The sequence below is a fragment of the Podospora pseudoanserina genome, chromosome 2 (genome assembly GCF_035222485.1).
Source record: "Podospora pseudoanserina strain CBS 124.78 chromosome 2, whole genome shotgun sequence".
Classification (NCBI taxonomy): domain Eukaryota; kingdom Fungi; phylum Ascomycota; class Sordariomycetes; order Sordariales; family Podosporaceae; genus Podospora; species Podospora pseudoanserina.
Window position 1 is genome coordinate 3,711,728 of NC_085921.1, and position 23,197 is coordinate 3,734,924.

General features: G+C 53.3%; 6 protein-coding genes across 6 annotated transcripts; 2 read left to right on the forward strand and 4 right to left on the reverse strand.

Annotated features, from left to right (window-relative positions):
• Nucleotides 1-89: 89 nt before the first annotated feature.
• QC764_209960 (uncharacterized protein) lies at nucleotides 90-3,860 on the reverse strand (the record flags this gene model as incomplete). Its single annotated transcript, XM_062944705.1, is given in 5 exon segments — nucleotides 90-600; nucleotides 639-930; nucleotides 938-1,698; nucleotides 1,757-3,344; nucleotides 3,400-3,860. Coding segments are annotated over 4 exon segments (2,118 nt in total). The 5' UTR covers nucleotides 2,311-3,344; nucleotides 3,400-3,860.
• QC764_0041450 (uncharacterized protein) lies at nucleotides 2,445-2,856 on the forward strand (the record flags this gene model as incomplete). The annotated part of the gene is made up of 2 exons (XM_062940290.1): nucleotides 2,445-2,651; nucleotides 2,754-2,856. The coding sequence occupies exons 1-2, from the start codon at nucleotides 2,503-2,505 to the stop codon at nucleotides 2,854-2,856; spliced, it is 252 nt and encodes an 83-aa protein (XP_062803559.1). The 5' UTR covers nucleotides 2,445-2,502.
• A 601-nt stretch (nucleotides 3,861-4,461) lies between the features above and the next one.
• Nucleotides 4,462-6,051, forward strand: QC764_209970 (uncharacterized protein; the record flags this gene model as incomplete). Its single annotated transcript, XM_062944706.1, has 2 exons — nucleotides 4,462-5,544; nucleotides 5,630-6,051. The coding sequence occupies 2 exons, from the start codon at nucleotides 4,462-4,464 to the stop codon at nucleotides 5,801-5,803; spliced, it is 1,257 nt and encodes a 418-aa protein (XP_062803560.1). The 3' UTR covers nucleotides 5,804-6,051.
• Nucleotides 6,052-6,602: 551 nt separating this feature from the next.
• QC764_209980 (uncharacterized protein) lies at nucleotides 6,603-9,765 on the reverse strand (the record flags this gene model as incomplete). The annotated part of the gene is made up of 2 exons (XM_062944707.1): nucleotides 6,603-9,353; nucleotides 9,406-9,765. The coding sequence occupies 2 exons, from the start codon at nucleotides 9,763-9,765 to the stop codon at nucleotides 6,603-6,605; spliced, it is 3,111 nt and encodes a 1,036-aa protein (XP_062803561.1).
• A 3,039-nt stretch (nucleotides 9,766-12,804) lies between these two features.
• QC764_209990 (uncharacterized protein) lies at nucleotides 12,805-16,889 on the reverse strand (the record flags this gene model as incomplete). The annotated part of the gene is made up of 6 exons (XM_062944708.1): nucleotides 15,608-16,889; nucleotides 15,471-15,537; nucleotides 15,147-15,417; nucleotides 14,908-15,072; nucleotides 14,669-14,847; nucleotides 12,805-14,615 (listed from the first exon to the last, which is right to left on the reverse strand). The coding sequence occupies exons 1-6, from the start codon at nucleotides 15,767-15,769 to the stop codon at nucleotides 12,805-12,807; spliced, it is 2,655 nt and encodes an 884-aa protein (XP_062803562.1). The 5' UTR covers nucleotides 15,770-16,889.
• Nucleotides 16,890-20,707: 3,818 nt separating this feature from the next.
• Nucleotides 20,708-23,014, reverse strand: QC764_210000 (uncharacterized protein; the record flags this gene model as incomplete). The annotated part of the gene is made up of 1 exon (XM_062944709.1): nucleotides 20,708-23,014. One exon carries the CDS (start codon nucleotides 23,012-23,014, stop codon nucleotides 20,708-20,710), a length of 2,307 nt encoding a protein of 768 aa, XP_062803563.1.
• Between the last annotated feature and the right edge of the window lie 183 nt (nucleotides 23,015-23,197).

Below are 23,197 nucleotides of genomic sequence, written 5' to 3' on the forward strand. Positions count from 1 at the left end.
ACAAAAATCACAACCCCAACACCGACCCCAGCCCCCTTTTACCCCTGAACCACCTCTCCATTTGCCACTTATCACCTCATAATCCCCTTTTATACAACAACACCTTCCTTCTTAACCTGGAAATACCCCCTCTCCCGATTCCGACTCCTCTCCCTCCTCCCCCTCGACAGTTGCAAGCTATTATTCGGGCTCGTCGACCTCTGAATCTCGCTCCCGACCGCCGTCGCAACACTAGCCATGGCGCTCTGTCCCACCACATTCCCACTCCCGGTGGTTGCCGGCTCGGGGAGCTTGAAAGTCCGGAGATCAGCAGTCGACCTCGTCTGGCTCAGCCGTCTTCTGTTGTCGGGCTTTTCGCTACCCGGACTCGGGGTCCGGAGCTGGGCGGGGAAGTTGGGGGACTTGAGAGTCTGGTGACTGGCGAGGTGGACCGAGATGATCGCGTTGGTGGCGGGCTTCTCGTTGAGGAGGGACTGCTGGAGGCGCTCGGCGGTGCGGCGGGCGCGGAGGGCGGCGGCTTCTTTTTCTGAGGAGAGGAGTTGCGAGTGGAGGTGGGAGAAGGAGGCGGTGTTGGGTTTGAACTGAGCGGGGTTGGTTGAGCTCATGGGAGGAGGGAAGGGGGTTGTGGGAAGGGGGACGCATCGACCTCGGTGACGTCCGGGTTCGGGTCAGGCGTTGGGTGGTGGTTCTCGGTTGGTGATTCCGCGGGCACCTCCTCGACAGATACTTTCGCTGCTTTTGGCAACTCCACAACAGTCTTGTCGCCATCTTCCTCCTCTTCGATGGGTTCCGTCAAGTCGATCACCTCCGTAATCACCACCTCCTCCACACACCTCGCCCCGGCCTCAGACCCATCATCACTGTCACTCGAGCTATCCTCCTCCTCCTCCTCCTCCTCCTCCTCCTCCTCCTCCTCCACCACCACCTCTTCTTCCACCCCCCGTTATCACTTTCCTCGCTCTCCTCCACCAACTTCCCCAACCCCTTCCCTCCCCCTTCTCACCCACCCCCCTCACTCTCCTTTTTCCCATCATCACCTCCTCCAAACTCCCCACCTCTTTTTCCAGTCCACCAACAACAGGACTGCTAGGCTCATTCCTATACCTCTCCGCCTCCTCCTGCGCCCTCGCCTCCGCCTCGGCCCTCCACTGCGCCTCCTCCTCCTCCGTCCTCATCCAGTACCGCCCCATAGCCTTTTGATTCTCCTGGTGGCGTCGCAACTTCGTCGCGCTCTTCAGCACCGTCTTGGGAGCCGTCTTTTGCGGCCCCGGGTCATGCGGAGAAACATAGGTGATTGTCGACTTTGACTTTCGTTTCACTGGCAGGAACCTCCGCCCGGGGCCGACCTCCACGCGGTGGACTGTCGCTTTGGCGAAGCGGACGGTAGAGGGGGACATTGTTCTTGCTGGGGTGAGGAGGGGGGATGCCGGGGGGGAGTCGAGGAGGGGGGTTAACGGGGTGAGAGGGGGGGAGAGGGAGGGAGGTTTCTCAGAAAGGGGCGGGGTTTGCTGTTGTTCTGAAGAACTGGAGGGCGAGGGGAGGGGGGAGAGAAGGGCTGCGTTGAGGGTTGGGCTGTGGGGTTGCTCCCCCGGCCCCGGGGGGTCGAGGAAACGGGGGGCGCGGCGGGCGTTGCCGTCTGGGCTGGAGACGCGGAGGATGGATTTGGGGACCATGGTGGAGGTTGGTGGTGGAGGGGATCTGATGGACACGTGTTAGTCTTGGAACCTGTCCGCGGCTGAGAGATGGCAACACTCACTTTGACCTCACCACACTTCCCACCAGAGTGGAAGCCTGACTGAGCCGTTTGGCAGCCTCGGGAGCTGTCTTGTTGACCTTCTCCAAAGACCCATTCTTGCTTCCAGACTTTGTCGACTCTTCCGACCGCTTCGGATCAAGATTCGAAAAGTTTGGCTTTGCGTGCCTTGCCTTAGCACTAACTGGATCCTCCAACCCCATGAAGCCAGAAAATGAAAGCTTCCGTGACATTGATGCCGGACGTGCCTTCTTCTTGGTGGTGTTGTCCCTGTTGCTGTTATCCCAGCCTGTGCCAAAACTATGGCTATGTCTCCGTTGTGGCTTTGAAAGGCCTTGGCTAGGGGTAGCTGTGTGTTGTGTGGCAGTCGACGATGTGCTGTTTGATGACGACGAAGACAACGACGACGAGTTTGATATGATCGATTTGGGGCCAATCTTGGTCTGTAACCCAGTCCATGAAAGAACAGCCGAGTGGACTGATGAAAATGAATCCTTCCTCTGAGGCCGGCGTGCACCCTCCAACCTATGCTTTGTCTCTTTGGTATCGTTCGACATGTTGATGGCGATGTAGCTCGGGGATAAGGGGCAATAAACACAGAAAAAGTGGGTTGACGAAACACACCACCATAAAGAATTGTTTGCAAACGGGGTCAAATATAATTGTATTGTCTACGGAAGACAATTGATCCCCTAAACAAAAATAACCAAGCCGGACATGTGCCGATTTGGAGTCGAGGTAGTTCAGGCATGGAGTTGGGCCACAAGGGCACCACATCGCGAGCTGCGCGGGACCCAATCACGACGGCAGGACGCACATCATGCAGTAATCTGCTTCCGTGCTGCCATCTGGCAGCACTAGACGGGACAGGGTCATTTACCCGTGGCTGGGGAAACAGGTAAGAGCTGTCTGAAACTGGTCTTGATGGGGCTTCCTAGCGTACACATCGTATTCCTGTAGACCAGAGATCGAGATTCTGACCACTGGGGACGACATACAGAGAGCCCAAGATTTCGCCCCAAGAGGTCATCGCCAACAGCACAGAAAACTCACTACCACTGTTTTGGTACTCGGCCCCAAGGTGTGTGGACTACCGGGTCTGAGGCATGGCAGATGCCAACCGGCGCTAAACAAGGGAGAAGGTGAGTTGGCAACAGCTGGCGTCGACAGCGTGTCAATGTCGTGCGGGCGGTTGTTCCTGCTGGATGGAGTCTGTCTCAGGATGAACCCAGAGCGCTGACATTGGTAGACAGGAGATGAGATGACGCACGGCGCCGGGTCAGATCCGAGAGGCTACTGGTTCAGGACGAGGTGAGGAAGCCAATGCTCAAGTACGCAGAGACGCATGGTGTTGTTCAAGTTGGGACTTTTGAACGTCATGGCGATAGATGTCAATCTCCGACGGAGACAGCTCGTGATCGTCCAGCTGATATGACATCCGAGTATCCCGGAAATTGATGCCAAAAGAGATCCGATCCGATCATGATCGGGTCACACGGACGGAACTGAGAGATATGCCGGCCTACCAAATCAACGGAAGGGCGCCTGGTCAGGGCCAACAGGAGAAGGCTGACGGCAGAAGCGTGGGAGACTGTGAAGGTCAGCACTTTTACCCCGCGGTATAACAGATCACCCCGCATCACCACCACAAGGAAAGTTGGGGCCATGGGACCTTTGCGACAGGGCTTTGATTGGTTGGATAAGGGAATCTTATCGATACCCAGGTACGGATAGCAACGGCTGTCCTCGGTCCAATTGGCTCTGAAGCTCAGGTTCCGCCAAAAATGTCAAAAAAATTCCATGGCTTCCGTTGCGACACCATCATAACCACCGCTTGCCAACGCGTTGTATCGGTCTTCTCTCCTCTGCCATTGACGCAATCTTATGCATCAATTCATTCCAAGGGCGTGACGTCCTTCAAATGGGTCCGATGTAGCAATCCGATATTCGTGCGGCTTTGCTCTGCGAAGTCGGCCAACCACCGCGAGTCCCACCGCTTTGCGACTCATTCGTTCGTCCCTTTCGGTGCTCCGTGGTCCACCTCCTCCAATGAGTCAGGAAGCCGTTTCTTACCCAGCGCCGACTTTTGCCCCTGCGCCGCTGCCCGTTGAGCTCCGGTGCTCGGAAGGGACGGGGTGTTTACCCAGATTATCGGTGTGACGTGCGTCTGCAGGCTGTCGTTTAAGGGGTCCAGTGCGCCGGAACCTGGATCCGACCCTGAAAATGTCGAGAGAGAGTCAAAGTATTTATCATGGATGAGACGAAGTCTCACGGCCAGTCCCGGCTGTCGACGGCGAAGAGCTTCGGCACTAGATCCCCGACTTGATAGCCAAGCCGGCGCTCGGAGCCCATGCTCAACTTTTCCTGTTTGCTGTTCCACGCCTTCCGCTTGACCATGTGGATATCCTCCCGCCAGGGTGAGGCTTCATTGGACAATTGGTGACACGGGACCATGATAAGGAGAATACCCTGGACGACCCGCCACTAGCTCAAACAAATCCAACCTTGAAGGATTTAAAGATACCTCTGTCCACCCTCCTCTGTCCCCTGGCTACCGTTAACTGGCTTCTTTCACCTTTCATTGTGACTGTATTCCTCCTGGCTCACATATTGAAGCAAAGACAGCAACGCTCTTTGTTCTCCGAGACCGAGTCACCCTGCCAACTTCCTCCTCTTCCGAATAGACACACATAAACAAATCCTCCAACATGACCGTCCCTCAGAAACGCCCCGCGGAGGACCTCACCGTCACCGCCCTCGACAACAGGATAGCCGAGGAGCCCGCTCTCAACGGCCACAGCAACGGCGCCAACGGGCATGCTATTTCCTCTCTCCCTACCCTCGACGCCTCCAAGATCACCATCACCCGCGCCGACCCTAATGCCCGCACCGTTCCCACCGAGGCCGAGGCCAACTCTGGCAACGAGACCATCTGCACCGACCACATGATCACCGTCTCCTGGACCGCCGCCAAGGGCTGGGCCAACCCCGAGCTCAAGCCCTACGGCCCTCTCTCCCTCATGCCCACCGCCTCCGTCCTCCACTACGCCACCGAGTGCTTCGAGGGCCTCAAGGCCTTCCGCGGCTACGACGGCAAGCTCCGCCTCTTCCGCCCCGACTGCAACGCCGAGCGCATGCTCATGTCCACCCTCCGTATCTCCCTGCCAGGTTTCGACCCCAAGGAGCTTGAGAAGCTCATCGAGATTCTCATGTCCGTCGACGGGCCAAAATGGCTTCCCAAGGAGAGAGCCGGCTCCTTCTTGTATATCCGCCCCGCCGTGATTGGCACACAGCCCCAGCTTGGTGTCCAGGCTCCCAAGGAAGCGCTTCTTTTCATCACCGCCAGCTTCATGCCGCGCATGGATCTGCCTGTGGGTGGTATGAAGCTGCACACCAACCCCGAGGACATGATCCGCGCGTGGGTTGGCGGCTTCGGTTATGCCAAGGTTGGTGCCAACTACGGACCCAGTCTGTTGGCCACTGCCGAGGCGAGGAGTAGAGGTTTCGGCCAGATCTTGTGGCTGTATGGACCTGAGGGATACTGCACCGAGGCTGGCGCGAGCAACTTTTTCATGCTCTGGAGGACAAAGGAGGGCCAGCTCCAGCTTGTCACGGCGCCGCTGGATGATAAGCTGATTTTGGACGGTGTGACGAGACGCAGTGTGGTTCAGCTTGCGCGGGAGAGGCTGGCGGGTGAGCTGGAGGTTGTGGAGAGGAAGTACACTATCGATGAGGTGCTTGAGGCGGATAAGGAAGGAAGGATTGTGGAGGCTTTTGCGGCTGGTACTGCGGTATGTTCTTTTTCTTATCCTCAAAAACAAGTTCTGGAAGTTACGGGTTACTGACGTGATTTTTTTTGATTTTTTTTGGCAACAGTTCTTCATCTGCCCCGTCTCCGAGATCCACCACCGCGGCATCGACGTCAAGATCCCCATGGGCAAGGAGGGCAAAATTGGCCACTACACTGCCAAGCTCAAGGGCTTCGTCGGGGACATCATGTACGGCAACGAGCAGCATCCTTGGGGTGTTGTCATCCAGGAGCAGGAGTAGAGCGGTTTGTGTTTGAGGAGCATTTTGCATCTGCATCAGCATTTTGGAATTTCAAAAAGAGAGAGCAGGGATACCATAGAGGTGTTGATATGGGATGTTAAGAGTGAACAGAGCAAAAGCGGGCGTTTGGGACAAGGGAAAAAGAGCAGGGTTCTTGTTTGGCATTAGCATCGTAGCTGTTGGACTGGTTGGGACAGGATGTTAAACTTCCTGTCTATTTTGAAATGGATAAAAACATTGAAAATTCTCAGTGCCTTTTTTAAATGCAGCTGTGGTGTGGATGTTGTTGCTGAGTGAGGGAGGTGGTATTTGTTGTCGCCTTGGCTTGGACACTCGGATCCTACGTAAATGCACACCTAGCAGTGGTAAAAGCAGTGGTCATGATAAATAAAAAAACGATTGTTGATTCAACTCATCAAATTCACCGCTATCAATGATGGCTTTCATTTCTCAACTCCAGGTCATCCAGACCTAACAACCAAACAAAGAGGGTATCATATCTCAGGGGGTATCCGATTTCTATCCCCATTCGTATCCCGTCATCCCGATCAACCCAGGTCAAGTCATTCATTCGTTCTGATGCCACTAAAAACAACCGCGATGTCCCTCCACTCAAAAACTTCAAAAAAATCAACGCCTTTTTTTTCTGCCAAAATATGCCATGTCATTACCATCGTGAGATTAACCCGTATACCTCTTCCAACATCCGCTTCAACACTCCATGCCATTCCAAAAAGGAAATAAAGAAAAATAAAAAAAACCGAACGCAATGCAATTATCCCCTTCCCACTCAAGAAGATCAATCCTTCAATATCGTCAAATCTAACCCAGGAATATTCCTCTCCCAGGGCGGTATTGACCTTGCCGAACTCCCCGTTCTCGACCTTACAGGAGGTGGTTTCTCCAGCCCTCCCCCTCCTCCAGCAGACATCACCGTCCCCTCACTAGAACTCATCCCCTCCGTCTCCTCCCCCTGTTCCTTCTCTTTATCTTTGTCTCCCTCATCATCACTCCCCCTCCGCCCACTCTCCTCACAATACTCCACCTCCGCCCCCCCCCTCCTCAACCCCTTGAACCTCCCCAGTATTCCCGCCCCCTTCTCCCCTCCCTCATCACCCCCCTTGACTTTATCGCCACCGTCCTCCCACCGAACAACAAAATCCACCATCTCCCTCCCATCCCTCACAGCCGCGAGCAGCACCGGATACGCCAAACACCCCCCCAACAAACACAGCACCGGTATCCCCACAGCCAACTCCACACTCAACCCGCCCCTCTCCCTGATAGCATAACTCACAAACGGCCAAAACATCGGGCCCGACGCCCCCATGGTCAACCACGCAGCCGCCCTCTTCGTCCTCTCCCCCTGCCCCCTCAGCCCAAGACTAAAAATCAAAGGCCAGATGGGACCCTCGCAAAAGAAAAACAACATGAGCGGTATAGCCACCAAGTTAGGGTTGCCAGTGTGCGGAAACACCAAGATGACCAACGCAAAGACCGCGGAGAGAAACACGCACAATGTCAGAACCGTGCGGGGTTTGGGGACGAGTCGGATGTGAGGTTTCGAAACGTTGAGGTAGACCACCCCCGCCGCAAGAAAGCGGGAGAGGGCAAAGGCTGTGTGGGCGATGAGGAGGTAGTTGAGGATGGAGAACTTCAGCCCCTGGGGGCGGTAGTCCGCCGCTCTTTTGGCTGTTGCGGGGAGGGAGTAAGACGCAAAGGAGCTGAAGAGCTGGTGGAAGTAGACCGACATGTTTTCTTGGGTGGCGACGTAGCACCATTGGGCGAGGACGGCGAAGAAGATGGTCCAGTTTCGGAGCTTGAAACCGCCCAAGGAGCGCTTTTTTGGTTCGAGGGGGAGCTTGGAGGCTAGCTCGGCGAGTTCGCTGTCTGATACCTCGGGGAGGGGCATGTAATAGAAATAAAGTGCGAGGAGGACCGAGAGTAAAGTGACGCCGAGGTATGTCCATTGGACGTCGATGAGGGTTTGGGACATCTCGCCGTCTTCTAGTTCGCCGTGGCTTTCTTTTTCGAGGTTGCGGAAGAAGACCTTGTTGGCGAGAAGGCCGGAGAGGACGCTGCCGACTGCCTGGACGCCCTGCGCGAGGAGGAGCCTCAGATCTCCATACGCCGGGGGACCGCACAAGATCAAAAAGGGGTTGGCGGCTGTCTCGAGGACTGCTAACCCGAACCCGACGGCAAAGGAGCTGACCATGAATCCCCCATAAGCGGTCAGGACTGCCCCGGGCCAAAACATGATAGTGCCCGTGCCATAAATGAGTAATCCCACAATAAACGTCGTCTTGAACCCCCCTATCGCCTCAACACCCGGGCGTTCCTTTCTTCCAGAGCGGCGGTGCTCGTCATGCCGTAGCAACCACTCCCCAACAAGAAGCGGCCCAGCAAAGTAACCAGCCCCAAAGTACATCGACGTCAAGCCCAAAGTCTGAGCAAACGACATCCCCGCCACATCGGCGATGACATTGTTAAGCGTGTTGAGCAGGCCGTACGAGAACCCCCAAATGAAGAAGAGAATGCAGACGATGGTGCAATACTTGAACGATTCGGTGGCGTTGGTCCGGATCATGCTCTTTGGCTTCTTCATATTAACAAAGCCAAAGTAGACGGCTGTCGCGGTAGCAGCCGAGTCTCGGTGGGGAGGCGGGACGTAGTTCATGCTATGGGCCATCGACACTCTCCTAGACGAAGGTCCGCCAGAACCCGCGGCACCGGCCAAGAAATCTCGGATGGAGATCTCTTCCGACGACCGCTCATCTGGCGGGGTGATGACAAAAGCTGGGGGATCAGCTTGCGTAAATGGCGAAGGGTCCGCAATGTCGATTGGAGCTCCCTCGGCGTTTGCCAGCCCATCAGCACCAGCCCTATTGTTATCGTTGTTGTTCTTGAAAGGCGACGGCTCATCCCCCGTGAGCGTGGTGCTCCGCCTCGTAGCGTTGGGATCATATAGCATAGCCGGCAGAATCCTAACAATCAGCGGCTTGAGCGTAGGAATACACGCACACGTAATCCCCACGTTGACCTCGACGGCCGACCACATCAACGAGAGCGACGCATTCCATGAAAACGAGGGACTCTGTCCGTAGAGCGCCTCCCTGTTCGAGGAAGGATTCATAGACGTGATGTCAATCGCTTTCTGTAAGTAATAGATACGCACCACATCCACAATCGTCACAAAGATGCCGAGAGAGAACGTCAGGATCAAAATGATCTTTTGCCTCGGCGGCAGTCTCATGCTGGTCAACACCGGGATTGGCAGCGCCAGGATCGCCAGGTCGGTCGTGACGTTGATAGGAGCCGAGCAGATGAATTCGGTGAGCAGGGGAATGCACCTGATCATCGGGGTGTTGATGTCCCACGCTGCCGCGATGGGGTGGCACTGAAAGATGTTCATAAATGTCAGAATCACCCCCGCCAGGTTCACCACGCCCAACACGCCCCAGGAAGCCATCCTAAGAATCTTTTGCGTGTTCTTCGCCAGCCGCAGATAGAAAATTAGGACCGAGGATTTCGTCGCCATGAGAGCCGGGTTCTGTCATAACGTCAGCCACCATCTTGTTCGCCCTTGGGCCAGTGTTGCTCACATAGAGAATGCTGAAAACATATTCACACATCTTCAGCCCAGGCATCTTCCAAGCCTCTACATGGTCCGCATGCCTTCCTAAACCCCTCATGGTTCCAAAAATGATACTCAGACTCAAAAAGACGGTAATCAGCCACGCCAGCACGATGATGTAGTCATCAGCCCCGAACCTCCTGACTATCCCGATCCGTGACACCATCCTCGCCGCAACAAACACCGACGCCAGCGTCAGCGTCGCTGCCGTCACCGCCAAGACCGCAGGTCCCCGGTCGGCGTGCTCATCTTCCCCTTCTGCCTGTGGTACGCTGATGTTGTTGTGGTCGGCCTGTCTGTAATGGTGGTAATGATAGAGTGTTGACATGTTGGGCGACGGGTGGCGACTCTAAGTCAGGGGTCCAAGGGGTGCCAACTGAATAATGTCAAAAAAGCCACGCCGTGTCGTTGAGTACAAGGCTGGCTGGCGTCGCTGGCGTCTCTCTGCGCGCGTGCAGATACACGCACGTCGGTAAATAAATAAAAAGCCGTTTACTGTATCGTCGATATCGTCGTTGCTGTTAATGATATTGTCGACAGTAATATCCTCTCCATCTCTCTCAACAACCTATACAAAAGTTGGAGCTTGGGAAAGGTCTGTCCCCCCAAAAAGAACAACCCCAGCGGCCGTAACAACAGCAGCACTAGACTACCGTTTCCGTCTCGGCAGCGTCGACAGCAGCACTATGTTCTCGTTGAAGGATGATGGTTGTGGTCGTCGTTGGTGTAGTAGCTGTACAACCCTAACCGCCATCTCGAATCTCTGGCAGCGGTTCCTGTCAAGTCTGTGCGTTCTTGGACACAAAGCTGACACCATGCCACACAATCACCGGTAGAACGGAAAGAAACTCGTGTGCGTCCTTCTCAATCAAGCGGAATTCGGATGGCAATTAAGTTCCTGTGCCTGTCCTGTGTCTGAGTGTGTGGTGCTGCGACTCGGCAAACGTGTGAACCCAGGGTAACCGTTGTTTCGTGCAAAGTGCCGAGGCGAACGAAATCGTTGCCAAAACAGTATAAAATATGCTTGATGCGCTTGATGTGTGAAACAGGCGTACTTTCTCTCCCACTTCTCGCCGTTCTGTCCGTCTGATCTAATGATATTTGGCTCTCGGTATTCGGATTTGGATTTCCCTTCCTTTTTCTCACCCCCTCCAGGAACTAATTCGGGTAGTGGTAAGGTATCTTTCAAAACAGGTGTCCCCCTGGCAGGGTGAAACCAGTTCACTGTGTGGTGTTTTGCAGGGCCATGAGTCGTGATAGCAAATATATCGTGGGGTGTGGCGGGAGACAAGACCCCTGCTGCAAGTGTATGAGGGTAGGGTTCAATATTAAGGTTTTTACAACCACCAGTACCGATGTGCCTCCTTGGCCAATGACATCAAAGCCTGGGACAAATTGTCAGAATCGAGCTTCGGTGAAAAGAGGAACAAATCGATATCGTCAAAAAAGAAAAAGGCCTCGACGCCACAAAATTCTGTGATTTGTGACCTGTGCGTGTGTATGTGTGCCAAAAGACTCGAGCAGAAGCAGTAAGAAAAAGCCAAGGTGTGTGGAGTGGCGGTGGTATGGGGAGGTCGGGAAGTAATAACTTACAGCAAAAAAGATGGGACGAAAGCGAGAAAAAAACCTGCTTATATCTTACAACAATTGTTATGATTATGGATATCCTTTTTTCAAAGATTTTCCCCTTGTGCATGGATGGGTCTCCCTCCTCATAAAGTGTAATAAGTATCCAGCAGCGAGTGTGTGCCCGGATTTGCAACTTTTCCATTACCACTCCACTACTCACCGCTTGCTCTCTCTCTCTCGGCTCCTCCCCCTCACTCTCCATCTCTACAACTCATACGAGAAATGCCGTTATGCGAAGCACTGCCCACTTTGCCCCAGCTTTTTCTTCATCTTCAATGGCCCCCAGCCTTTTTGTTAAACCTTAAATCCTTCGCTTAACCCACCACTCTTGCGTGAATGATGTGATAAACTCTTTGCCTGCCCTTTTCCCGAGCGAGACAAAATTCCACCCCTCCTTCGGAGGAACAACTCCTCTCCCCCCCCAAGCCACCAAACTTGATAAAACCCGCATGATGCAAACTCTCATCCTATTAACTACCCCTTCAATTCCTCACAAGGAGGTCAGTGGCTTTCCCACCACCCCCCATCCGCCTACCTTTTCCCTAATCATCCTCCCGCCGCTCCTTGTTGGTCATCTGTCTTCGTTGTCGTCAGGTTGTCAAAAGTCTGGGCAATGACATAGCCCACCCCAAACCGTCCCAACCCCAGCAAGCACGTGGACCAATCACCGCCCCCTTCGGCTGGCAAAGTCCCCGACCGCCCGGCTCCAAAGCAGTGTCTTGGCAGAGCCCTGTGACACATTGACCATTCAACCGCACATCGCGCGCCGCCGCATTGCCGAGACATTCTCAACCTCACAAAACAACAACCGCATCGTTAATTGCTGTATGTAGCGGCGGCGATCCCCCCCCTCTCCTCCTCAAATGGAGGGGCAACCAAAGCAGCAGCCCAGGTACGCCCATGATAAGGGTTCTTTCCAGTAAAACAAGAACTACTTGAAAAATCCCGCCATGCCACAAGCTTTGGCGAGCGGAATACAAAACCTAGATTTCGCTTCCCTCCTCACGTTAATTGGCTCTACTATCGGTGCCTGAAAGCTCCTCGCCCCAGCGAGTCGGAATCTGCCTGCCGGCCTAATAACAAAAAGTGCATGTTTGCCTTATGTATGAAGAAAGCCTGGATATTTTACCTCATTTGAGAGATGTGCAATTCTTGCCTGAGGAATAACGATAAGCAAAACAAACCAAAAAAAAAATCTCCTCACAGCCCATCATCATCGTCGGTGAGAAACCAAAAGAAACAAAGTGAAAGTTTCAAAAGTAGCTCCTCTCTGGTCCCGCCAGCGATGACGTCTCCTGCGGAGCCCATCGTTGTGTCATCCAGGGACCAGGGCAAGTTGCTCCGCTGGTGGCTGCTGTCGTGCTTGTGAAATGCTATCGATGTTGTTTCACTTTCTTTGCTGACCAGACTCCCGTGCCTGGCCACTGAAAAAAATAGATTCTGTACAGACAGGATGACAGACATATGACTTCCTGTCCGCCCCCTTTTCCAGAAAAGTCCACCCTTCCAAACACCACAACAAAGAATTCCAACCGTGGCTATGACCTCACAGATAAACATCAGGTGGACGCACCATCACCAGCCTTGCCGTCCCTGTTTGCTCAATTCCAGAAAACCACCTATTCACCGCCCAGCCTTTCTTTGTACAGATATGGGTATCTTTCCCGATAATTACAGCAACGCCCGGCATGACCAGACAAGCAAGCATCTCATCCAAATGGCGTCAACTCCGATAGTTCTACCCAGTATTCGGCGCCCCAGCTAGGAAAAAGTCCAGCTCATTACCCGTACCCATCACAGACTCATTTTCGGCCAATTGTTCGAGAAGGCTGAGAAAAGGGTCTTTTTCATCACCTGCGGTGCCCGCAGTTCCTACACTTTCGCTTGGCGTAATCCCGGTTGGGCTTGTCACCATCGCCCCTTTTCCGTTGCCTGCTTCTTCACCGTGGTGCCACTGTGTGGGTGTCGAAAAAGTGTTGGTAGGGAGCTCACCAAACATCGGGTCAAAGCCTTGGTGTGGGCCACCTGTGCCCGGTGTTGTGGGGTTTCGATATCCTGAAAAGTTGAATGACGGACTGAATAGGCCGCTCGACATGCTGCTCAACCCAGCCGGGAGTTCGCCAGGATGCCCTCCTCCCATTGAAAACCCACCCATTGCGTGCGGTGCGCTTTGTTCATGCATGCCGTGGAATCCACCCGTCAATGAATGTGGTGTGTGTAGCATATTTGGCGACTGCTGCGACGACATGGACGCTGCTGAGAATGAGTGGCGATGGGCACTGGATGGTGTTGACAACACTGGTGCTGTTGCCACTTTTAAACTGCTGTTCAAAGACAAAAGATTGCGTAGATCTGGCCTCTTCCTGCCCGAAGGCGCTGTATTCTTTCTCTTGAGGTTCGGTCGAGATGGCCCTGCATCGCCCGCTGTGAGACGCGGCGCGTAGAGATCTTGACCAGTGTACGCATCAGCAGTAAAGTCGACAACCACATCCGAAAGGTTCAAGTTGGCGGCATCAAAACTAAATGCTTGGCCTCCCGGGCTGGTGGTACCCGAGTAACGATCAAAAAAGTCCTCCAGATGGAATACCGGGGACTGGCGCATGGCGTTGCTGTTGTGGCTCTTGAAAAGTCCCGAGTGAGCATTGTACATGCCCTGTAGTGTCTCCCGTTGATGTTGAACACTCGCCCAGGCATACCGCAGTTCACTCAGCTGCTGCATCTCTCGCGAGAGAAACTCTGCCGAGGAACTAAACACATTCATCTCGCCTGTATTTCCCACCCTGCTGTAGTGAGCGCCGTGTATGTGGACTGTCCCTGCTGTGGATATACAAAATCCAACAAATGCCGGCCATTCGATCGATGCTGTCCGCTTTCCGACCTCCACAAGTTCTGCGATAGCGTTCGCATGGAGGAAACACATGTTGGTGGCTTCTATCTGCCATGACTGGTGCTGCCCTGTCCCAGTAAGTTCCGATAGATCGATCGGTAGAAATGGTCGGTATATAAGGCAGTGAATAAGATGGTAAACAAGCTTGCTCAATACAAGCACGGTGGAGTCAGGCTGGCCAAAAAGTGAATCCAGGCTTGAAAACACATCCTGCGTCCCGGATGCCCACACATCTAGGTCTTGGCGGATCTTTGAGAGATTGGATAGAGAGTGCCATGGAAAATGCGAATCTCCTTTGACGCCCCCAGCTGCCAGGTACTGGTTTGTTGTTCCCAAGATGCGACAAATGTCGATGAGCATGCCGCTGCTTCCTTGCGCTTTCTTTCCTGTGCCCTGTAAATATTGCAGATTGGTGTAGCTCTGAAAATAATCCCCATCGGCCGGTAGCGACCCGGGAACGGGCAACCACGACGGGAGCCTCAAGATGATGGCTCTGTCTGCGATCAAGGAAGGGCGTTTTGACCCGCAGGCCATGAACCGGTCGAGCAGATAGCAGCTCCAAAACAATTTTCGTCGTGTCTCTCGCTCGGTTGGCGTAACTCTTGCGTTGGCATCCATCTCTCTGTGTAGTTCGAGTGCCATGGCCATCCCAACCGCACTTGCTAGTTCTAGTCAGCTTCAGTACACAGGCACTGTCACGGCATCAAATGCGTACTCAGCAACATGTATGCCCTTTTGCCTTTGCCAGCCGCAGTGAATGCGGTGACCAGCAGCACGAGCGCCTGTAGGGCATCGACTGACGGCTCATCTGTGTCGATTTCCAATCTCGACCGAGTGGCATAGTCTTCACTGAGCTTTACAGCTGACTGATAGCCACTGGGATGAGGGGTATATCTATGATCGGGGTCAGTCGAGATTACCGCGGGACAGATCGGTGGCAGTAAAGGCGCTCACCTCGCTGCTACCGCAAAAATGGCATGTATGAGATAATCAGGAGCTTGACTGAGTTGTCGTCGTTGCCTCAGCGTAGATTCGTCCAAGATATGAAATGGCTTGTCATGGAGGCGACTGAAGTAAGTATCGAGAAGATCATCCGGCTGAACCTCAGGGGATGGCGGGCTAGTTCAACAGCGAACTGTCAGATTTCTCCGACCAACAACGCAACAGGGATAGCCAGGGCAAGAGCAGCATACCTCGAGTCTATTGGTGAGAAAATGGCTAGGTCCTCACTTTCGTGGCTAGCCTCACTTGGTCCCGCTTGTTGCTCTGGTTTGTCATCTGTTTTTGTGCCTGTTGTTGCTGTTGGAGACACCGACTCATCAGAGATATTGGTAGGCGGGTTTTCCGAGGTGGAAGCCTCGGGGTCTGTCTTTTTTTCTTTCAGCCGAGCCTCTAGCCCGTCGACTCTTTTCAGTAAAGCTTCCAAAACATCTGTTTTGGGCCCCCTTTTCTTTGGAACAGCATCTGTAGTGATGATGAGCAATGGGCCAAGGCAACGAATGATTGAATTAACCTACCGTATACACATGGGCACTGGAAGACCTGGCAGGCTTCACAGGCAGGTCGTAGACGGTTGCATTTGATCTGGTTTCATTCGCCCTTTATCAATCTCCGACCTTGAAGTTACCAGAATGTGTTGTGGTGCCTTGCATACCTTGCGTTTTCGACACGATTTGCAGTTCATAGACTCTCGTGGCTCGTTACTCATGCGTCGTGTAGGCAGTCGTTCAATGCTGACCTGTGGCCGTGACATTCCTGGGGGATGCATTCGGGGCAGCGCAGCAACCGCCCCCGGGTCGTAGGCTTGTGCCATCATTCCTGTCAGTCTGTGGAGCTGGTGATCGACTGGTTTCCTATATGCCGACTCCAGGTGCCCCTTCTCGGCATGTTCTCTCCTTCACCGATGTATATATATGGGGGCTGAGCCGACAAGAAATATCATGTAAGTGGTGGCGAGAGTATTCGCTAGGTGGGGGTTGTCGTTAGCACAGAGAGTTTCCTGGTTGATGGCGAGCCTCGGGCGTCGTCTTGGGAAGTTTGACAGGACGCGAAGAAGGGAAGCTTGACAAGTAGGTGGTCGCCTTATGGCTGGAGTGGTTGGCGAGATAGCTAGTCGATTTTCTGGGGTGCATCAAAGTGAGCCGCCCCCGCAGACAGCGTAGCACAGCACAATAAACTGGGGATCGGGGAGTTTGGTAGAGAGGGAGGGTCAAGTATGGGACGAGTAATTGGTCAGGGGCCGGCTTGTCAGACAGGATGATGGGGCGACTACCCCGGATGGAAGGTTTGATTCTGGGGAGTCCCCCGGGTGGAAGACAGGGGAGGCTACAGTGTAAGTACCTAGGCAGGTAGGCTTAGAGCCGAGGACGGGAGGTGTGTGGCTATGAGATGGATTGTTGGATCGCCAGTGAGTGAACGGATAACTCACATTCACCCTCCCCATCTAGAGCTTGATCCTCGGCCCTTTTTGCTGAAGGAAAACACAATGTCCATATGATGATTGGGCGGCTGTCTCCGAGCATCTGAAACTAAGAGCCAGAGCCGGCAGTGGCCGTTTAAAGACGAGATGTCATAAAGATAAATGTGACTGAGGATGATGTCGAGGCCTGAGAGCCAAGGAAACCATGATGTTCAATTCCCACAAGAGAAGGTAACAGCCCAACCCAGCGGGGAGGGGTCAGTGGACAGATGTTGGCCAACACTGGAACTTGAGAAGGCACGATGTGTGTGGTGCGGGGAGGGGACGATGCCGGTGAGTTGAAGGATGAGTGGGGTTGGAGAAGTGGGAAAGAGCTCCGGGGAGTTGGTGGAGACGATACACCTTACGGAAAGCTGTGTTTTTTCGGGAATTCCAGTTTGTCCCTAGGCGCTGCCTAAAGCAGAATGGGCTCCCAGTTACAGCTTGTTCTTGCCCCCTTCATCCCATATTCCCTCCCGTCCTGTCCAGCAGTTTGGTGGTTCAATGGAGTTTAACAGATTGAAAAGGGATGAAATTTCATCCTTGATCCCTGTATGTAACGGCGGCCCCACAGTACCACCTCCGCAACCGACGGCTTCAGGGCCCGCCATCCACAAGCCGTTGCTCTCCACCCCAGGGTCACTGTGACCACTTCAGGACGTCGACGACCTTGTTACTCTTGATTTGTATTCTTTAAACGCGCACCTTTTACCACTTCAAACATCGCAGAAAATCAATGTTCTTTTCTCAACTTATTTACCGCCTCCAAAACAGCGGTGCCCAAGAGCTGTCAAGGGTCCTTCCTTGTCTTTCTTTGGTACCGCGAAGTCAAGATCCAACTGTGATTCAGGAACGATGTCCATTGACGGGAACCCGATATATGAGGGGAGTATTCAATGCTTCCTCGCCTCTATCCCGTCTCGACTTAAGCTCTCTTCCACGGCAATTGCTTCTGGGGGGCAGGTCACAAGCACAATGTCACGCAGCGTGACCGCTCGCTGGGCCTCTGGAGCCGCCTTCTGTTTATATACTGACGCTTTATTTCATATTCTGGTCGAGATCTTTGGGCTGAAGCTGTGCGTCACAGTGAGGGTGCAGCGACAACTTGGGGGTCGCAATATCTTGATGTTTGCCGCGCCAATTACAGCTCATTGTTCTACAGTAACTGTTGATCTTGCCCGGCTGGGCTTTCTATACCAACCATATCAGCCAGGTATATCCTAGCCGTCGTCAATATCGAGACTGTGTCCCGGGTCGCTGCACCATGGGAGCGAGACACCCGAGGTCGAATACTTTCAAGTCCTCTTTCCGCATTACATACAAGGACGGGGACCATGATACGGCCGAGCCTGCTGTTCTCAGGAACTGAAGAGCGTTGAAGGTGCCGTTCGCTTAAGCAGCAAAACCCGGAACCCCCTGCAACCCGCGACCTTCACCAAATCTAGCCCCTTGCAAGATCGGGCTCTGGTCCCTAACGGTCGGCGATCCTTGGCAGTCTACGGACGATCGTCTCCCGAAATTCAACCCAGCTTCCTCGCCTCTTCCCTCACCTCGACCATGAAATCACCTCTTCACCGCATCACCACTTGCTTTCAGAACACCGCAAGCTTCATACTCTGGCGTAGCACTCTTTATGGAGCTCTCAAGCAGCTTTGCTCCAGTGACCGCTTCAGGTTGTCGTCAGACAGTTACACTTGGTCACATTACACCTCCCCATTGCTGTTGCATGGCTGGGGATAGCATCAAGAATCATCATCATATTGTCAACTACCGGAAATTCGGAACCGAGACTATTAAGCAAAGACCGGCATACCAACCATGACATGCCTCGATTCGGGGCTATTTAAGCTCTGTATCAGTGCAGATGTTTCCCCAGCAATTACGGTAAGGTAACCCGTCGAGCATGATGAAGATCAAGCCTCTTCTTGTTCTTGTTCTTGTTGTCGATCTTTTGCTTATACCCAGGGACCAAGCTCTTGTGCCTTGCTGTTGCTTGCCAGCCTAGAACAAGCAGCTCCGGTAGTTCACTGACCGCAGCCTGCCTTCCATATACCGGGTGTATCCTGCAGGCGGAGATGCTGGTGCCGAGCGCTAAGGTCAAGTAGGTGGGCACACTTCCTGCTTGATCTTCCAGGTTTGTGCTGTACATATTCTTGTTCCTCGTTCCGCGACACCTATCGGTCCGAAAATCTCTCCGTCGTCTGCTTGTGCTCAGGTCAGGAGCCCTACAAGCCCGGATTGTCGGGAGGTTCTCCGGCTTCGACTTCTCGATAACGCATGGTATCCAGGCTGGTCCTTACTTTCTGACTTCACTATACAGTGTTTCAAAGCTTATTTGCTCATATCAACCTTTAGCAGCACTTAATCTACCTCAACATGTAGATACAAGCCCCTCGAGTATTGCAAGAAAGATCAGGTTGCTGTTTCGAACGGGTTTTGAAACACGGTTCGGTTCAATGGGCCAAGATCCATTGACTTCGTCGAGCTTCGGACGAAAGCATATCACTACCTAGCCTCTACATATTGTTCCCAAAGTCGGATTCCTGCTCGTCTCCAAAGTATTCACTGTCTATCAAGGACTCGTTGAATCTGTAGCATCACTAGTCCACACCCTAATCCCGATATCCGCCTTGGGTTTGCATGTGAGCTACTGCACCTCCCCGCAAGACGATACGACTGTTTGGTTCATGCGGTGGACCCGGACAGCGGAAGAGGCAACGCCATCAGGTTAGGAGAATTGGGATCAGGGGTCCGCTGCCGATACGCCAAGGTAGGAGATTTGAGAATCCGATTCGGTGGGGTTGGGCTACCCGAAGCTTGTTTGTCGTCTTGCCCTCCAGACTTGTACAAAGTAATTGTTGCGCCCCTCTCTACATCTTACTCGGAATTCAAGATGGAAGAAAATAGTAGTGACGAGTATTCTGTCAAACAAGTGTGCGGTACACGCCTGGAGGCAAAGTAGAGACCTCGCACTGAAGACGATAGCACGCGGTGTACCTACCGTGGTACGTTCTCTATGATCTGCTGAGTTTTAGACGGCTGAGGGAGTTGAATCCATCAGTCTCGGTGTCAGATCATGATCGTTTCGACGACTCTGCCCTACCTACCTATTTGATATATTGCTCGGCTACCACTCGGAGTGCCTACCGAAACCTTAGACGACAGACAACAACATTCCTAGAAGCATCTGACGGAATAGTCACGGTAGGCCCAACAGCAAGCCTTTCAAAAGCACTCTAGGCACTATGCTGAACGGTCTCTTGCTCGGCCCAACCCGAGCCTGCCTAGATTGAAAGCTCAGAGTAGGGACCGTTGTTTTGTTGTTCAAGTCGTTGCTGACAGCATCTTGAACCGTGTTCAACTGTTACGTCTATATTACTTGCAATATCAGAATCCTGCTCGAGAAGCTCTCAACCTAGTCACCAACGCCTTAAAAATTTATCACTAGTCACATCTCTGGTAGCTCCCAACTGTCTTGTTTTGTGAAGAAGTCCTGGCTGAGATTGCCTCCGGTGGGGTGCTGTTGTCGACAGTACGTCCTAGCGGTCTATGCTCACAAGGACCAGCAACTCGGTTCTGGGCAGTTTGTAACCCGGATAGATAGACGGTAGATGTAAATGTATCTTCGAATTTCGTTTCCCAATTAATTCTCATAATTCCCTTCCCCCAGAACCTGCCTACCGCAAAGTAGTATCATCCGGGACTCGCATCCGATAGACCGCTCGCTCATTGACCACCACATGCACCTCACGTTCCACTCGCCACAATGAACCATCTGTGCATCAACTCTGTCATGAATCCCCGATTCCAACCGCTACACCATAAGCCACACATGCAGACACTGATCATGGGAGAACCTCCCCAGACCATATGCCCGATATCCACCTCTCCGCACGCAAATGCAATACCTTGACACCATACTCTAGATGCCCATCCATCCAGTCCTAGTTGAGCAAGGCTTGGCTCATGTCTCCTCCTTTCTTAACGAGGTCGATGGACCGAGCCGGTTGGCGATGATCGTGACAAGCTTGTGTTACGCTGCCCTGGCTCCTCATCCTATCTCTTGGTGCACATCATGTCCCAAGAGGTCAGCTCGATTCATGTATCGATGCTCGTAATCGGGTAGCCAGGTAGCATCGCTCGAGAACCTAGACCGTACCTGTGAAAGTACTTCTCTTGTCAGTGAAACTCCTGTATAGCGGGGTATGATACCAGATATCCTACCATTTCTCAAATAATACCCGAGCCAATATGCCATTTCATCTCCTTTGATGTTCAACTGGTCCGAGTCCCCTTTCAAAAGAACTGCCTCCCGCTCGCCAACCTCACAAAGCTGTACGGTACGTTCTGCCCAACCAGCAACCTCAGCGTCTCAACTGTCGTAAAAGCCGTTACATCCGCCGCCCCATAAGCCGCGAACCCACATTGCTCAGCAATCAAACCCGGGTCCCCCTTCCGTGGGCCATGCCCCGAGCCGTCTGCCAGGTCCAAAAACACCCTTCTCGAGTTTTCCCTTCCCGCACCTGCCGCCCCTCGAGGCGGCGACCCGAACAGACGAACGAGCATCCCGACTAGATTACTCTTTTCCGGACCCAGAGCACTCACCACCACAAACGGCGAGCCGGCCCCCGCTCGTATAGACTCGGTGCCGTTGGCATTTACCGTACGGGCTCTCTGTATGCTCTCGAGGCTGTTGAATGGCTCGATAAGAAGGTCTTTGGCAAAGGCGGGAGGTGTTTTGAAGCCGACGGTGTAAACCTTACCGACCTTCAGGGCTTTGAGAGCGAATAAAGCACTGGCTGCGTCGTCGGCCGATGAGGCAAGTACCACAGCCGCGCAGCCAAAGTAGGCAGATGGAGCAAGATCACGGGTAAGGGTACTAAGGATACCTTTCCACGAGGCGTTGTCAAACACGAGAGAAGTGTTCGGTGGCAAGCCCGAATGCGTCGAGCCGATAGCACCCACGGAATCTCCGTTTTGCTGCCGAGGCGGGCTTGATGGTGTGGATGCTGAACTAGATGATGTGGCCGGCCGGACGACGATGGTATCAACCATCCCGATGAGTCGAGCGGCTTCGCTGAGAACCGGCCCGTTGCCATTGTTGAGTGATGCAAAGAAGCCTTTGCTCGTCGCCAGATTGGTGAGTGACATGGCTGGATTTAGGTAAGCACCGCCAAAGTTTCTTTGATTACACCACGTCTCGATGGAGGCAAGCCCTTTGGGTTGTCGCTCCACGACGGCAAAGTGATGTGGTAACCCAAGTTCGTTGAAGCATTTCTCATAGAAGGGTGCCTGTGGAATGGCACTCCGCATGCTCGGGCTAGTAATTCCATAGATGTTCTTCTTTGGCAGCTGTCCAACCAACGCCAGGGCCTGGTTGATCTCAGCTGCGCTCATCTGCCCCGGAGCTGCGATGATGGGCAGCAGAGGGTGGGTGATAGGAGTGAAGACCTTGTTTAGCGTCCGAGAGAACTGGCCCGTTTCCCCCATGTTGACAGCAGACAGCGGTGGTGAATCGGGATATTCAGCCTTGATTTTTGACCGGAAGTATTCCAACTCAAAGTTTTCATTGTGGTCATTGATGATGGCAATCATTTTCACAATGTCGGCGTACCGTCGAGACTGGAGGAATATTGACTCGGCTCTCTGTGAGGGCCACTTGAAAGTGCCTGAGAAATCATGGAAGGCAGACATGATGCGACTGCTCCCGCGCTGCTCGTACAGTCTTCGTCGAATGGTTTCTGGGAGCCAGAGCTCGACGTCGATGTACTCAACGCCCCACTGAATCGCCCGGTAAAGATATTCATAAAACAAGTCTGGATTGTCCATCGGAAATCGGCCATTCTCTTTCGTACACCTTGTCGTGAATATGATTGGCAGTTCGGTCCTCTGGCGAAGAAGCATGAGCTGTTCGCCAACATAGCTCAAGCTTGGGATTTCCGAGAACCGTCCATTGCCCAGAGGCTCTTTCAAGAGATCAACTCGAATCTCGACAGCGTCTGAGCCGACAGTGAGGATGTCGATGTTTGGGAGCGCAGCATGGACATCCGGAAACGTTGTCGAAATGAAGTACGTCCTCGGTTTTGCCATTAGTGTTTCGTGGTGGCTAAGCTGTCCCAGGGTATGTGATACAAATCGTGTTAGATCTCTTCGGAAGAATGAAGCTTCGGTATAAAGCCACTCGTAATCTGTCTGCGCTGACAGGTAGACGTCGGGAGGCATGCCCAGTGTTGTACAATGAGCGTTAATGGTCACGACCAGTCCCCTGTTCCGTGAGGCTATCTCAGCCTTTGCACTTTCCGCCGAAACCCCAATAACCCAATCCTGATCATCCCTGGTGACGTCCCGAATCCCTCCTTTCAGTCGGTAAGGCTTCCCGAGAACCTCAGCAAAGACGGCCACTATCTGCTCTTGGCCAGGACCATACATTATCACCACTATTCTTGCATCTCCTTGTTGCAAACCACCTCGAATCGTCATCTCATGTGATGCACGTGGTGCTCGAGTTTCAATGTCGATGTCCATAGCTATGTGATTTCGTCCAAAACTTTGTCGTCGTCCTGGCGCGGGCAGCGACTCCAGTGGTTGAACAGCCGCCATCATGGCTGTGTCTGTTTTTCGACTCGTCGTGTAGCCGTAATTATAAGGGATCCGATGATCAGGGGCTCGTGTCGGTGCCCTCGCCTCTCGTCCCAGATTCCAACTGACTGCTCTATGCCGGCGATTCCAGTTCGAGCCCCAACTACGAAACGGCAGGATCCTTCTGAAGGTGCCTACTGCGCATGG